Consider the following 17601-nt stretch of genomic DNA (forward strand, 5'->3'; position numbering starts at 1 on the left):
CCTTGAGGAACAGAATAAAGTGTTATTTCCCCTTGGCCCCCACTGCACTTATCTCATGAAACTGCAAAGATTTTGCACAGATCCCAGCTGCAATACTTATTCCCTCTGTTATTATGCCGACTTACTTCTTATCTGGCTTACCTGTTCCATATCCCTCAAAAAAATATTTTTTTTAAGTTTTACTTTTCTAAGTATTTGCCACAGAACGGAGCACCTAATTGACAATGATAAATGTATGTTAAATGGATGTTTGGGACGTGCACAAAATGGTTAGTATTTTCCAAGGAAAAACATGGTCACTGCCCTAACCGAAGCACAAAGTGCTCTGGGAATTCAGAGCGGGGAGGACCTTATAGGGATCTGGACTGGACCTTACACACTCAGAGCCATTTGGCCAGAGATGGGGAGAAGGGCATTCCAGAGAGAGGAAAGGTTATAAGCAACAGTGCAAAGATGAGGGGAGAACAAGCATGACCGGGGAAACAGAAAGGATCCGGATGGCCAGCTTTCTGCCACTCTCTCTTCACTTCACTTGACTTCCCCAATTTGGATCCTAGTTTTGGGGCTTATCTCCACCCTCCTCATGTGCCTAACTAGGAAATTTCCTTGTTCTTACAAATGGCACCGGAGGGCTTCCCCGCTGGTATTTAATAAAAAAGAAACGCGAAGCTGTCACTGCCATTTGCCTATGTGACCTAAGTGCGGTGCGTCTCTGCTAATATTTACTGCCCAGTTGGGCCTCCAAGTCACCACTTCAGGACATGCTGAGCCCCCCTTAAGAGTCAGGCCTGGACATGTCATCATCTGGCTTTGAGGAAAGCCAAGGCAAAGCCAGACTCTCACCCCTTCTGAAAGTGCCGTCCTTTTTTCTTCCATGGTCTCGCTTATTTCCACTCACCCCCAGCAATGTAGAAATCACTTATTGGAATGTCCTGATATAAGCTGAAATTTTTCTCCCTACCACCTCCGCTCCACAAAACATGCTGCTCTAAGAACTGTTCTCATCACGCTTTCTCTTTGTGAGCTCCCAAACAGTTCACGTACACAGCACGTGGTTAATGAATGAGTCAATAAGCCTCCTTAGGGAAAGATACATTTTTCTCCCCCCATGTTCTCTGAAACCCCCCCTGCAGGAAAGGTGTGCTAACATGGCTCGCACCACACCGATGACCGGAAACCCGAGTCTCAGGTGGAGACGTTGGTTTCTATAGTATCTGGTAAGATTCAAGAAGTACTGCCCAGCAATGTTCTAGAAGTCAGAGGCCAAGGAAGGAGCCCAGAGCTCTACCACTTTCTGTTTGGCCGCCTTGGGCAAGCTGTTTACTTCCGCTGGGCCTCGGTTTCTTCCTGGTGGCGGCGGCAGTTGCGGTGGCAGTAAATAAAAGCGTCACCTGCTTTCAGGCTTATAGACAGGATCAGAGATATAAGTCCTTCATCAACAACTGGAAATCAAGACAGATATCAAGTGGCATTATTATTATTCTAATAAGGGATTATTAAATTCTAATGAGTTAACCTTACTTCTCCTTTCTTCCAAGAAGCAAAGCCCGGGTCAGGTCAATAGAACTGATCAACCATAGAACTCTCAGGACAACACACCATCCCCAGCGTTCTCCATCCGGCTTCTTAACTGCAGCAATGGTGTCACTAAGCGTCTGAAAGCCAACGTGCCAGCAGAACTCAGAGACATAAACACCTCGACAAAATGTGAAAAGCTGTACTTCAGAGTAAGGGGAGGTGAGCAAGGAAAGAAAAGGACTTACTGGAGAGAATGAGTTTATATTCTGCCATCAACTGATAGTGGGAAAGCACAAGTCTCCCTACTTTCATGACCTCTGTGCTGAAAACCAAATTTTAAAATGACATCCTACTTGCTTAGAAACACTTAAAGTAGTGAAGTTCAGTAAATAGCTTAAGGAAATTACAATTTGACATGTACATTTAGAGGAAGCTGGCTATTGGAGCACACGCTGAGGTGGCCCGAAGCTCTGGTCTGCTCCCCCGTCAAAGCGCAGGAAAGGCCTGAGTGTGCAAATCAAATTATTTAAATCTGAATAAATCTTGGGTTAAGCACATCAGGTGTGTGAGAAAGTACAGCCAGCTTCCTCAAACGATTTTAAGTCATCTTCTGTTTGGTTAAGGAAAACTCAATCTTTTTGTCCCATTTCAATCCTTTTACACGAGATTAGGGATTCCCCGATAGTAAAGATTAATTCAGCAAGACTGGAAATTACAGTTGGAAAATCCCAAGGTCCAACATAGAAGGGAAAAAAAAGTTGGGAATGAATGGAGCTTCAACTGCTTGTGTTTTAGCTTCTACAATGGCTTGGGTTTGGTAGAGGGTTATGTCTGAGAAGCTGCATTATGTGGAGGAAAAATATACAGACTCCCAAATCACTTGTTCCTAAAACTTATGACTCCAATACTCGTTATTAAATTTTAGTCAAGGTAACTGACCATTGTGGTCTCATTTTTCTCATCTGTAAAACGGAGATAATCCTTCCTTCCTTATAGGGTACACGTGAAAATTAAATGAGATAGCATCTGTAAAGCTCCTAGCCCTCCTTACCTGACATACAGGAGCCACCCAATAAATGATGGCTACACATCCTTTTCTGACTTTTAAGGATGATATTCCAAGGAATCCCCTATTTCTCCTAAGAAAACACTTTGATCTAGCTTCTCTTCAAGATGGAGAGAGACAACAATTACAGGGGAGAAAGAGGTACAGAAAACCAAAAGGACCTTCCAAACAGAGTGAGTGTTCTGACTTTTTACTGCCAAGAATTAGAATTTGATTTGTTCTTCACGTGTTTATAAAAATGGGTTACAGTTTTTCTCGTTTAAGCTTGCCACAATTTTTCAAGAAAGGCCGAATACTGATACGAACAATACTGAAACGCAGAAAAGGGAGAACTACCACATCTCTGGGGTAACCAGTCAACCCAAGAAAAGCTTGAACATATTATTCTTTTACTCACCATGTTTACACTAGGGTAGAAAACCACTACTCTTTGGGGGCCACAAATATTTCCTGTCTTTTCAATTTAGCAACTGAACATACTTTTCCACCACCATAGACTGCAGTGTAGGAAGACAGAGTGAATTCCTCTGAAACATGAGATGTTTGGTCTAAGGAGATAACTAAAGACCTGACTCTTAGCTGAACTACTAGTAAGAAATGAAGACAAGTCCTAAACTTTTCCAATCTTTCTGTTTCAAAAACAGAGAGTCAATGGTGGTGTCATTCCCTGATACTTCTGGCCGAGCTGCTCAATTAGGGTGGGACAAGAGGACAGCTAAGCCCCACTCACCAGGCTCCTTCATGAGCAAGGCTGCTCAGTGGAGCAAGGTGGGGACTGCCTGGGAATTCTGGCCACTCATGGGATTCTCATGCCTCTACTTCACCCGCCCGCCCCCGCCCAACACACTTCCAATTCCCGCAAATATTTGAGGTTTGACCAAGTTAGGATAGGTCACTGCTGGGTCATTCAGCATCTAAAATTCGCCTCTAACCAAAAAGAGCTCAGACTAAGAGAATCATTTTAGTATTCAAGGTTATCAGAGGAAAATAAAACAAAAGCTCTGCTGCCAAGAATTTGAGTCATTTCTCTATATACAACAACTTCAAGGCACCTCCTCTTGGCTGGAAAAGAAATCCCTAGGGTGACTTATTTCGGATCAAAGTCTTTCTGAAAATAGAAAACTCTACATTTTCTAAGGGATAGATCACTGTCTGAAGTGAATTTCATTTAACTTAAAGTTTTATGCCAACTTAAATACACTAAAACCCCAGTGCTTGTAAGAAGGCATTCACCTCTTAGTTGCTTATAGGTACATGGAAAAGCTATTACGGGGATATCACCTCAACTATAAAATGGAGCAGTCATACATAATGACAAAAGCAGATACAAGTCATAAATTGCCTTTTCCCCTTCGGAATCATGCAGGCAGGCACTCCAGTACATTCTTTTGTGCAAAGATAAAACTTTTGCCTTGAATAAACAGTGGCTTAGTCTCGTTTGAGCCTTATAAATAGACTGCCTACAAAACAAATACAAACAAATGCTGTTTATCTTAAACAAAAGGCAGATGGACCCCTTTGCCCTCAACCAGGTCACAGTATATATGATAGGAGGCTGGCCAGTGGCAGGGGCTGGCTGAGAATCCCTGGGTGCAGGGACACGAAGTCAGTTTCCACTGGATCACTGCTATGCCCCAGATCTGGTTTCCTGGGCACAAAGGGCCAGTGAAAGGTTCTCTCGGAAGGGAAGTGGCTCCTCCACATATGGTACCCCAAAGAACAGAGACCAAAGAACAAAATACCATCTAAAGTGCTAGCTAGGTTTTCTACTCAACTATGCAAACAGTCTCAATTTCCCTCTCTCTCTTCCTCACTTAACTTGCTTGTATTTATCTTCTAGATGGTTTTCCTAAAAGCTATCGAAATTCATTCTGAGTCGAGGCAGGGCTCTTTGCTTTTCTCATTGTTGTTTTTATTTTTTAACATACAGAGGAATGTCTAGAACAAATCAAGCAGTTAGCAATATCTCCAAAGTGCAACTAAAAATGAAAATTCAGACGCCATTGCAGAAGATCAGGTGCTGGCTCCACAGGTTCCTGGTTGACCCTGGGGAAGTCACCTTACCTCTCTGGGCCTCAGTTTCTTCATTTACATAGTGGGGCTAATACTGCCTGTCCTATCTATTGACCAGGTTATTCTGATGATCAAATGATATCACATGAGTAAAACCACGTTTGCAATCACCAAGGTTCTTACTGTCTATAAAGGAGCTGGCGACGGTCATACCTAATCCCACACAAGAATGACCACAACCAGCACCATTTCCTGAGGGCCTGCTTCGTGACATGGGTGATGTGACAGCAGTCACCTTACAAGCTAACCAAGTGATGTCAAATAATAAGCTTCTGGTGGGAAGCTAACAGTAAGTAACTTCTCATGTTCTCTATAGTGCCTGGAAGAAAGCCTCACACACACAAAGGAGAGACATCACAGAGGGGGAAAAACAAGGCCTTTAGAATTAGCTGGACTTGGTTTCATACTCTCTCTGTCATCTCCAGTTTTATGACCTTGAAAAAATTGTTTAACTTCTTTAAGTCTCGGTTTCCTGATTTGAAGAATCGAGATTAACATACACAAGACAATGTACGTAAAGAGTCTATCACAGGCCTGACAAAGAGAAGGTGCTCAATTAATGTTTATAAGTGAGTATGTCATAATGAAGCAGGGAGTTTCAACCCTGTTCCTGCACCTTTTTCCTACTAATGCTCTTTGCACCAAGAAATATATGAAGCTATTAGGTCTTTATCCAATTCATAACAAACAAAACTGATTTAAAACAATAGAACAATGGCTAAAGCGATATAGAATAAAATGTATTAACTAAAACTGACAGAAAATTCATATCTCCTTGACAAAAATTTAGATCTGTAGAATGTGAGCTGGGAAATCTGGGCTTGGTAGAGATAAATGCTCTAAAGCCAAAGAGAAAGAAAGAAACCTATCATACAACTGTAAAAGTTATCAGTAAAACTAACCTTTAGTGAATAATAAACCATGAATTCTAATTCCATGAACAACTGCCTTTGATGAAAAACTTTTAGTTAAAAACAGGGAAAATTATTAAAATATTTGCATTCATAAGCGTAGAGTCAAAACATAACTGAGATCAAAAAAGTACCGAAGATCAAAAGCATCCTATATCGCCTTGATAAAGACACAAAGAGAGGGATGGAAAGTAGGACAGAACAGAGCAGAGGTTCCATTTGTGATGATCAAAAGTGCTCCTCTCCTTTGCTGGAAGAAATTAAGTACACTATTGTCTTTCTTCCCTTAGGAAGACCAGATGACAGCTGTACAGAGAAAACATTCAGATTCTACAGGGGCAGAAAAGAGAATGGAATCATTTGTTCTACTGTTAACATCTGAGACTTTCTTGGTTTGAAAAGAACTTTTTTTAATTTTAAGAATAACTATGTAATTTTTCTATAAGTATATGAAAATAATCACAAAATAATCATAGACAGAAGGGAAATGAGAGTCTATCTAAGAGAGGAAATTTGTTCAATGAATATCTCCCCAATTCTCTGGCTTTCAAAGAGGTTAGAGGGTCTTGTAGATATTCAAATGACACCCAAGTAGGGAAAAGCATGCTCTTTTCAATTCGTGCAGCAGAGGGAAACTGCTCCTCTGACATGGTTTTGGAATTTGAAATGCTGTGCTTTTCTTAAATAAATCATATTCCTAGAAAGGATTCCAGAGGCAATCATCCTGTCATGGCCTTAGGAATATGATCAGATCTTTGAGGGTCTACTCAAAGGGTTAGAGTCATTTTACCAAGATCCAGGCAAGGGAGTCAAGGGATAGATGCTCACAGCTTGGTGGCTAATCCCTAAATCATATCCCTTAGATCTGGAATCCATAAGCTGATTGCTGGGGTTTGGGGGAACAGAAGAAAAGGCTAAGAGAAACAAAGGGGATAAAGGGCATAGATTACCTCCTAGTTCTGGTTCCTTGATGCTAATATGAAATAAATTAAATAACAGTTTAAAATGTAATGAGAAATTCCAGAAGTGGACATGGTAGATCTGAAATTAAAAGTCTGCTGTGAATAATTCACAACATCTACCCACACACAACTAAGACCCACAGGTCTATTACCTTCTTATGTGACAGAATGAATTCCCTTTTAACTCCACACTGGGTTTTAACATCTTCAAATCTTTTGCTCCTCAGGTCAGTGGGACAGGGGAAATTACCATCACCTTCTCATAGATTAAAAAAAAAAAAAAAAAAATCCCTCAAGATCAACAGAGAAAAAGATTATTTAAGGGTAGGAATGGGATTAGAACCCAGGTATTCTGACTATCAAGTCCCCTCAATGCTCAACCCTATGTCTACAATAATGATTTATTATCTCTTGGGAGGCATGAATCTCTCTGACAATCCAATAAAAACTTCAGATCCTTGCTTCAGGAAAATACACATATATACAATATTTATAATTAATTTCACGAGGTTTATGGGGCTTCTCTACTACATTCAAAGCCTATTAAACCAAGGTTACAGGACTTCCCTGGTGGCGCAGTGGTTGGGAATCTGCCTGCCAATGCAGGGGACACAAGTTTGATCCCTGGTCCAGGAAGATCCGACATGCCGCAGAGCAACTAAGCCCGTGCACCAAAACTACTGAGCCCGCGCTCTACAGCTCATGAGCCACAACTACTGAGCCCACGTGCCACAACTACTGAAGCCCACGTGCCTAGAGCCCGTGCTATACAACAAGAGAAGCCATCGCAATGAGAAGCCCGCGCACCACAACAAAGAGTAGCCCCCATTCGCCACAACAAAAGAGAAAGCCCGCATGCAGCAATGAAGACCCAGTGCAGCCAAAAATAAATAAAATTAAATAAATAAATAAATAGATAGCTAGATAAATAAATTTATTTAAAAAAAAAAAAACAACAAGGTTACAGCCCTTTGGTCTTTGCAGCCAAGTGGGGCTGGCTGGCTGGGGCTCGGCAAGGTGCAGTTCTGTCTTGTCTGACCCCGTTCTTTAACCACTGGAACTCAGGCACTCTTTAAAGGAATACTTCCCACAGGCCAACAGTTGATTACTGTGGTCATTTGCACTTCCTTAAACTCTTCTTGTGTACACAGAAAAGCAAACAAAACATTCCCCCAAAGCAACATTAAAGGTCTGATTTCAACCCACAAAACTACAAGAAAATGGACATCTTTAGCCAAACTACATACATGCAGAATCACAGATGACCTGAATGGGCATTTAGCTGATAGACCTGGCTTTTGAAGCTACCATTTCCAAAATGAAGTGGTAATTTTAAGTCTCTTTGCTTTCTCATGATAGATATATGGACTAATTGTTATAACACACCCAGGGTTCCTGGTATCAAAATAAATTCCATAGCAATTCCTCTGAGTAGCAGTCTGTGACGCCAATACTGATTTGCTCACTAAAGGCAAGAAAAAGCATGAAGAAGGACGCCGACCACATGGGGAGCAGGGTTCCCACTCAAGAGGCCTTGGGTCCTGGAAAACAGTACCCTTATGCAAATCCAACAACAAGATAGAGCATGATATCCAGCAAGACACAAGATCACTGCCCCCCAGGCCTTCATATGGATTTGGGAGTGAGGGTGGAGGTAAGGCGTATGCTGCCCTTTCTTTCTGCTTAAGTTATATTCTCATACTGACCCTCAAGCTTCAAAAACAGTTTTCCAGGGGAAACAGAAGAAGATGATGAATGAGATGTCCCCGAATGAGAGAGAATAAAGAAAGCACCAACCTTTTCACCGGGATGTTGCAGAGAAACTCTGGAGAAACCCACACAAGGTCTCACCTGTGTAGAGCTCACAGGCAAGTTAAGTTCCCGATGTCTTCATTCTCATCCACAAGGGTAGCTAGAGGGTCCTAACAGTCAAACTGGCCCACACGGAGTGTGAATCTCCCACTCTCCGAGCCTGAGATCCTCCTCTTCTGTAGACTATAACATACTGACTTTCATTTCAAGGGCATTAATGGTTTCCTGGTGGCTAAAGTCTGTACATTTTACATTGATGTAAACCTAAGAGTCAGAGTGAAAACCCATTTCTCTTGTTCAGTTCATGTTTTACAAAGTTTTCATAAGGTCATTCCTCATTTTATTCTCATAGTAAGCTATAAAGTCAGGGCATATTCCAGGCTGAGGAAGGCCTTTCAATAAACCATAAGTGCCTTTTTTTTTTTTTTTCAAATGAAAACAAAGCCCAGGGGTACAAAAATAAAGAAAGGAATTATAAAACCAAAGAGACTGTCCTATGTTAATTAGAGTTTTAAAAAATTAAGTAAAATCTTTAAACTGGGCATTTACAACTAAATTTTTTTTATTGAAGTATAGCTGATGTACAATATTATATAAATTACAGGTGTATACAAGTAAATATCTTAACTGCATCTGATTATATCAAGTTTAGTAGCAAAAGAACATTGAGGAATCTGTGCCACTTTTATGTTGCTGTCAGGGGTGAAGGTCCAAGGGCAGCATAGGCAATGATTCAAGGCAGAAATGTGCACACTCATTCAGACTATGACCCAGAGTCCATTTCCAAACCATGATTTAGAAAGTCTCTTGCCTCTCTACCTTTCACCCTTTCTCTAAAAGTTAAGAGTGTTGTCTGTTTTGAACCACAAGCCAAACAGTACATTTTGTTCTGGTTTAACGTAAGTCCAGCAAAGACATACCTTGGAGAGATTGTGGGTTCCGTTCCAGATCACCACAATCAAGCGAATATTGCAATAAGGTGAGTCACACAAATTTTTTGGTTTCCCAGTGAAGACAACGTTAAGTTTACACTACACTGTCGTTAAGTGCACAACAGCATTATGTCTAAAAAAAGAATGCATACATCTTAATTTAAAAATACCTTATTACTAAAAAATGCTAACCACCATCTGAGTCTTCGGCGAATCATAATCTTTTTGCAATATAACATCAAAGATCACCGATCACAGATCACCATAACAAATATCATCATAATGAAGAAGTTTGAAATATTTCAAGAATGACCAAAATGGGACACAGAGATATGAGGTGAGCAGACTCTGCTGGAAAAATGGCGCCGACAGACGTGCTGGACACGTGGGGTCGCCACAGACCTTCCATTTGTAAAAAACGCACTATCTGTGCAGCACAAGAAAACGAGATCTGCCTGTATTGAAAAACCTGATCTGACTAAAGAACCATCAGCTCTAGAGAAGAGTTTGGAAAACAGGAATAAATTCCCAACTTTCACACATTATTACCAAGAATGCTACGTAACACAGAAATGTTGCTGTTCAACTCTACCTCCTTACCTGCTCATCAAGATAACTTCCTACGTGGCACCTGAAAGGCTCTCTACGGTGAAGCCACCATCCTAGTGGCCACGGCACAAGTGCACCTATGACTTTGCTACAACAATGCTCTATGGTAAACAAGCCAAGAGCACAGGCGCTCTCCCAATGCTGGTTCATTCGTGAAAAGGTCAATCTCTAGAAGGAAACTCTGTCGAGCTGACAGGAAGGGGAGGAAAGCAGAGTCTTTAGACGCCTTTTGCATGTTATCAAATAGCAACCCCCCTTCAACTACGTTCACCTTTTTCCAGCTTCACACGTAAAATCGGCTCCTGCCAAAAATTAAACTATGGAATAACAAGATGTCCACCAAACAGGAGGCCAATGAACAAACAAGCCAGCTAGACAGCAAGACACAGCAGAATTACACTGCTGTCTTTCCGCTGCCGGACTCAGATGACTTAAAAGGGTTGCTTCGCTCTAGAAGGCCGTACCACAGTTTGGACTTTATCCTGTGAGCTGTGGGTAATGACGGGTGGATTTCAGGCGGGAGAATGGCACAATCAAGTTCTGTGTTTTATAAAGCGAGTTCATTCTGGAGGCATTGTGAGAGCTGCGGTGGAGTGAGGGGGCAGGAGGCTATGGCAGTGGGTGAGGGAAGAGACAACCAGAGCCTGGATGAAGGCAGCGGGAACGGAGAAGAGGAAGGGGAGAGAGTGCAGAGGAGCACTTAATGGACTGGGGCCGGGTTACTGGAGGTGCGGGAAAGGCAGGGCACGTGGGCGATGAAGCCAAGGCCGTGTATGTAACTTCTCACAACCTATTAACTCTAAAAGAAGTTACAGTAATGTAGAGGACTCCTGAGGCTAATTACAATGGAATTTCACCTCTATTTCCTTACCTTGGCAGCAGAGTTTGATACTCCGTGTGTAACATTTCTGATAAGGCCCCCAACATTTCCATACTTTATCAGTCCAGTCACCCCTTCAGAAACATCATTCAAAAGCCCCATGGGATTGCCAAGGAAGTCCACCGATCCCAGGATTCGAGCTGCCTGGCTGAGGAGTTCCTGTCAAACGGAGCAGGGAAAGAAGAAGAAAACCAGCACCTGTTTATATTTGCAGATCGAGCATCCCAAGCAAAAAGGTTAGAAATCTCTCTTGTCCTCCATTCCCACCAACACCAACAATCACCCTTTAATTCTCATCAGCTGTGAGCTCCTGCCCTTCGTGAGCTCTGCCCTAAACCTCTCCCAATACTCTCAGTACTTATACTCTTCGAAGCCATTCAGAAGGAAAAAAAGCTATGAAACAGGTAAGACTCTTTACAAATACTTATTAGTATATACAGCACACTCTCCTTTCCATCGCTCTACAAATAGGGAATTAGCCAGCAGCGGGGAGAGTTTTAAAAGGAAAGTGAGGGAGGGACCAGACCTGGAGCCCCCTCAGAGTCTGCCGAGCGGGTGGTGCATAGAGTGGGCATGTTCAGACCTACCCAGCAACCCGCCACTTCCTATGTGCCCCCGGTGCCTGACTCCGTGGTCCAGTGGTATCCGCTATCTCACTCTTCCTCACAGTTCAGTGGAAATATCACCGGTGAGGGAGGTCAAGGAAGGAAGCAAAGAAAGAAAGGGGGGAGATAGGAGGGAGGAAGGAGAGAAGGGAACACGCATAGGATACACTTTAACTCTGACAGCTAATAAATTTGATATGATCTTGACCCATCTAGTCATCGAAGAGTACGTCTTGGCTTTAGATTTTGGTCTTTGCAGTCTGGATAATAAATACAAAATGGAAAATATCCAACTTGATAAAAACTTTTTAAGTTCAGCTCTAGGGCAGGATTTCATAGGCTCTAAGAACACTGATGCGGTCACTGAAAGTAGGCCCATGCCTGGCAAACAGGGTTCACATTCACAGTCTTTTGTGTTGTCATGAAAGCCTCAATTAAACCCTTAAGATTGTGACTGATCTAGTGGAAGCCCCTGAGACCAGTTCTGAGAGACAAGATTATCCGTTCATAAATCAGATGCACTGCTTCAAGATTTTCATGATGTGCGTGGACTTCATGGGCTGTGATCTGACCCATCACACAACAATCAGAGTTGAAATGTTCATCTGGGTTGTCAATAGTGACATCTCAGCAACCAGAATTCCCAAACAACTACAACAGTCATTCTGCTAATGCTCCAGCCACTAAGCACTGCTCCAAAGCTCACCTCCTGGAAATGTTTGAGGATATCATTGATGATGAATTCCTTGGTCTCATAGGGATGTACCCGAGTGAATGGATCCAGATTAATCACGGCATCTTCAAACCGAATCAATGGAAATCCCAAGGTGCTTTTTAGGGCCTAGTTAGGGGAGAAAGGCAACGATATGCTTTAGCCATATGATGGTCTTCCAGGGTACTGTAATTCTGAATTCCATGAAAGCTACAAGTCATGTCAACTTTCCAATGAGAGTCAAGGTTATGATATTCATAAATAAGGATTTTCCCCTGTAATTATAAAAGTAAAATATTAGGAATATGTATAAAAATATATAGATATATCACTCAAAGTAACATATATCACATAGAAATAAACACTATTAGCTTCACAGCATAATTCTTTCTGGTCTGTTTTGGATCTGTATGCTTGTCATGTTCTACTTTTTGACTGAAGCATACCACACATACGGAAAGGTGTACTAATCAAATGTACGGTTCAGTGATTTTTCTCAAAGTAAACACAACCATGTAACCACCACGCAGACCAGAAAGTCGGTTATTATCCCCAACTTGGAAGCACCACACCACCACCCCCTCTTTGTGGACCTCCCATCAAGACCCCCTCTTCCCCTGAGGTAACCAGTATCCTTTTTTTAAAAAATAAATTTATTTATTTATTTATATCGTATTTTTTTTTTTTTGGCTGCATTGGGTCTTCGTCACTGCGTGCGGGCTTTCTCTAGTTGCGGTGAGTGGGGGCTACTCTTCGTTGCGTTGCATGGGCTTCTCATCACAGTGGCTTCTCTCGTTGCGGGGCACAGGCTCTAGGCGTGCAGGCTTCAGTAGTTGTGGCACGTGGGCTCAGTAGTTGTGGCTCGCGGGCTCTAGAGCGCAGGCTCAGTAGCTCCGTGGCATGTAGGATCTTCCCGGACCAGGGCTCAAACCCGGGTCCCCTGCATTGGCAGGCGGATCCTTAACCACTGCGCCACCAGGGAAGCCCGTGGTAACCAGTATCTTGACTTCTAGCACCACAGCTGAGTTTTTCCTGCTTTGAATTTTATCTAAATGCAATCATCAGTATGGACTTGGTTGTATGTGGCTTCCGACATCAACACTAGGTCTGTGAGAGTCACTAAGTTGTTGCACACAGCTGCAGTTTAAACACAGCTGTCAGTGCTACATAGTATTCCAACATATGAATAAAACTATTTAACCACTGCTGTTGATGAACAGTTGTGCTGTTTCCATTTTTTTGCTATTATGTATAAAGCTGCTATGAACATTCTTGGACATGTCTTTTGGGGCACATTTGTATGCATTTTTCTTGAATATCTACCTGGAAGTGGAACTGCTGGGTCATAAAGAACGTACATGTTCAACCTTATAGCCTATGCTGCCAAGCAGTTTTCCAAAGCAGCTGAACTGGCTTACTCTCCCTTCAGCAGTCTATGAAATTTCCTGTTATGCTACATCCTCGCCAACACTTGGTAAAGACAGCTTTTTAAAAATTAATTAATTAATTAATTTATTTATTTTTGGCTGTGTTGGGTCTTCGTTGATGTGCACGGGTTTTCTCTAGTTGCGGCAAGTGGGGGCTACTCTTCGTTGCGGTGCGCAGGCTTCTCATTGCGGTGGCTTCTCTTGTTGGGGAGCACGGGCTCTAGGCGCACGGGCTTCAGTAGCTGTGGCACGTGGGCTCAGTAGCTGCGGCTCGCGGGCTCTAGATCGCAGGCTCAGTAGTTGTGGTGCACGGGCTTAGTTGCTTTGCGGCATGTGGGATCTTCCCGGACCAGGGATCGAACCTGTGTCCCCTGCACTGGCAGGCGGATTCTTAACCGCTGCGCCACTATGGAAGTCCCAAAGATAGCTTTTTAAAAAACAAATATTCTGATGGGTGTGTAATGGTAACTCAGTGTGGTTTTAATTTCCATCTTCTTGTTGAAGGATGAGATTAAGCACCTGATAATACACACATCAGCCTCATGGATATACTTTTTTTGTTAAGTGCCTACTTGAGTCTTTTGCTCATTTTCATAGTGGATTGTCTGTTTTTTCCTTATAAGTTTTGTAGGAGTTTTTCTTATACATTCTGTATACAAGTCTTCTGTTTCATGAATATATTGCAAATATCTTCTCCCATTATGCGACTTGTCTTATCACTCGTTGGTGTTTTTTGATAGCAGACATTCTTAGTTTTAATGAAATCCAACTTAATCTTTCCCTTTATGGAAAGAACTTTCTATGCCATAGTTAAGAAATTATCTACACTAGGGTCATAAAGATATTCCCATATGTTTACTTATAGAATTTTTATTGTTCTACTCTTCACATTTACATCTACAATCTACCTGAACGTGATTATTATATATGTTCTAAAGCAGAGATCAAGAAGCATTTTTTCCACATGGGTATCTAACCGACTGAATAATATTTATTGAAAGGCCATCCTTTCCCTTATTGTAGTACAGTGTAACTTTGTCATAAGTCAAGTGAATGTACTTACATGTGTCTGTTTTTGGATTCTCCTTTGGGTTTCATTTTGCCCTGCCTTCTGCCAATACCACACTGTCTTAATTACTATAGTTTTATAATAATTTTGAAGTCTGTTAGTGTAAGCTCGCCAACTTTGTTCTTTTTCTTCAGGACTACCTTGGTTATTTACTCTTTGCACTTTTCATTTCCAAATAAATTTTAGAATCAGCCTGTCAATCTGGCACCAAAAAAATTGCTAGAATTTTCATCAAGACTCTAGTGAATCTATAGATCAATTTGAGGAGAAATGACAACTTTATAATATTGAATCTTCCAACGTATTAACGTGGTGCACCCCTTTACCTGTTTAGGCCTTTTAAAATTTCTCTCAGTAATATTTAATTGCTTTCTGTGCAGAGGTCTTGTACACACTTTGTTGGATTTATTCCTACGTATCTGTGGTACAGTAAAAACGGCCACAAATTCTTTGCATCTCCTATCATTAGCAGAGTCTATTTCCCCTTCACCTGAATCTGCCCTGACCTTATAACTTGCTTCAAACAATAAAGTGCAGCAGGAGTAACATGTGCAATCTCTGAGCTTTGGCCTCAAGAGATCTTGGAGCTTCTGCTCCGCCCTTTTTGATGTTTCCACCATGTGAAGAGGCTGAGACTAGCTTCCTTGAAGATGAGAGACCACGTGGAAGGGGGTCTACTGACAGCCAACAACAAGCGCCTGACACGGGTGTAAGGTCATCTTATATACCCTTTGGTCTCAGCTGACTGGCAGGTGACTGCAGCCACATCAATAACCACAAGTAAGTCCAGCTGAAACAGCACCCAGCTAAGTCCAGTCTAAATGGCTGACCCACAGATTTGTGAACAAATAAAATGGCTGTTTTAAACTACTAAGTTTTGGCATGATTCGTTACACAGCAATAGATGATATTGTATTTAATGTTTTCTTAATGGTGTTGTAAAGACATCCTTCAAATTTTCCTTTTCTCTGACATATAGAAATACAACTGATTTTTGTACAATGTCTTCAGTGACCTTGTTAAATTTACTTATTTATTCTAATCACTTAGCTGTATATCCTTTTAGATTTTCTAGGTAATCATGTTCTCTGCAAATAATAAAGTTTTCATTTTCCTATCCAGTCTTTATACCTTTTATTTGTTTATTGCACTGGCTAGGATCTCCAGCCTAACAGTGAACAGAAGTGGTGATAATGGCCATCCTTCCCTGCTTTCAATAGATCATCACTGTGTATGACATTTGGGGTAGCTTTTTCATGGAGACACCTTATCAGATTCAGGCAGTTCCTTTCTATTTTTTCGTTTCCTGAGTTCTTATCATAAATGGATGCTGAATTTTGTCAAAAGACTTCTGTGCAACTATTGAGATAATCATATTTTTAAATTCTTTCATTCTGCTGATGTGGTCAATGACATGATTTATTTGGAAATGTAAAGTAAACTTATAACCCTGGAATAAACCTGATTTGGTTATGATATACAGTTGGCCCTTGAACAACATGAGGGTTAGGAGTGCCAATCCCCTATACAGTCAAAAATTCTCATGTAACTTTACAGTCAGCCCTCCATATCCACAGTTCCACATCCACAGATTCGACCAACCATGATCATGTAGTGCTGTATTTACTGAAAAAAAAAAAAAATCAGTATGTAAGTGGACCCATGCAGTTCAAACCCCATGTTGTTCAAGGGTCAACTGTATTTTCCTTCTTATACATTGCTATATTTGATTTGATAACATTTTGTCCAAATTTCTTTCTTCTATGTTTGCGAAAAAATTCTAGTCTGTAATATTCCTTTATTATCTGATTATGTTCAAAATATAAATTATAGTTTTCTGGTAAACTTCTTGAACACATTTACACTTATTTTAAGTTCTGTGTCTGATAATGTCAACATCTGGTTTATCTGTTTCTAGTGTCTGTTTCTAGTGTCTGTTTTTTCTCTTGATAGGCCTGGTATAATCTGTGATTGAATGCTACACTTTGTATAAAAACTTATAGATTTTAAATGAGTCTTTAGTTTCTGGCAGGCAGTTAAAGAGGCTTATTAATCCAATCAGTGTTTTCAAGGCCGGCTTTCAGTCTTTGTAAAGATAATCTTGGTCTGTTTCCATCTTTATAAAGTTTGGTATAGTCCTTCAGCAGTCTCAACTGAAAACCAATTCCATTCCTCCCCTTGTAATCTCCCCAGCACCATAAAACTGCTAAAAGATCTATTTAGTTAGCCTCTTGGCTGCTACTTTTTGCTTGGCTTCTCTCAGACTACTTAGAAATTGGCATCTGCTTCAAGAAACAAAACAGCTCAGACTATTGGGGTTTCTGTTCTGCCTGTCCCTTCTCTGTAAGATATGAGCCCCTCCACACCTACGGTCAATTAATCTTTGACAAAGGAGGCAAGAATATACAGTGGAAAAAAGACAGTCTCTTTGGCAAGTAGTGTTGGGAAAGCTGGACAGCTGCATGTAAATCAATGAAGTGAGAACATTCCCTCACACCATGCATAAAAATAAACTCAAAATGGCTTAAAGACTTAAATATAAGACACGACACCATAAAACTCCTAGAAGAGAACATAGGCAAAACACTTTCTGACGTAAATCGTAGCAATGTTTTCTTAAGTCACTCTCCCAAGGCAAAAGAAATCAAAGCAAAAATAAACAAATGGGACCTAATCAAACTTATAAGCTTTTACACAGCAAAGGAAACCATCAACAAAATGAAAAGACAACCTACGGACTGGGAGAAAATATTTGCAAACAATGAGACCAACAAGGGCTTAATTTCCAAAATATACAAACAGCTCATACAACTCAATAACAAAAAAACAAACAACCCAATCAGAAAAAGGGCAGAAGGCCTAAATAGACATTTCTCCAAAGAAGACATACAGATGGCCAAAATGCACATGGAAAGATGCTCAACATCCTTAATTATCAGAGAAATGCAAATCGAAACTACAATGAGGTACCACCTCACACCAGTCAGAATGGCGATCATTAAAAAGTCTACAAATAATAAAAATG

The 17601-nt window shown here is 41.1% G+C and overlaps 1 protein-coding gene across 12 annotated transcripts in view; it reads right to left on the reverse strand.

Annotated features, from left to right (window-relative positions):
- VPS13D (vacuolar protein sorting 13 homolog D) overlaps nt 1-17601 on the reverse strand; it is a 253994-nt gene that overhangs the window by 76140 nt on the left and 160253 nt on the right. For 10 of the 12 annotated variants that reach the window (XR_014251756.1, XM_082416950.1, XM_082416945.1 and 7 more), the window contains 2 exons: nt 12075-12209; nt 10755-10922 (listed from right to left, as the gene is read on the reverse strand). Coding sequence is in view for 10 of the 12 variants with exons in the window: in XM_082416950.1 (XP_082273076.1) it covers nt 10755-10922; nt 12075-12209 (303 nt within the window). In the remaining 2 variants the exon portion in view is untranslated. Of the gene's footprint in view, nt 1-5953; nt 10373-10754; nt 10923-12074; nt 12210-17601 lie in introns of those variants that run through there. The other 2 variants (XM_082416946.1, XM_082416948.1) reach the window with 2 other exon arrangements.

The sequence above is a fragment of the Balaenoptera physalus genome, assembly GCF_965194825.1.
Source record: "Balaenoptera physalus genome assembly, chromosome: 1".
Taxonomy (NCBI): Eukaryota; Metazoa; Chordata; class Mammalia; order Artiodactyla; family Balaenopteridae; genus Balaenoptera; species Balaenoptera physalus.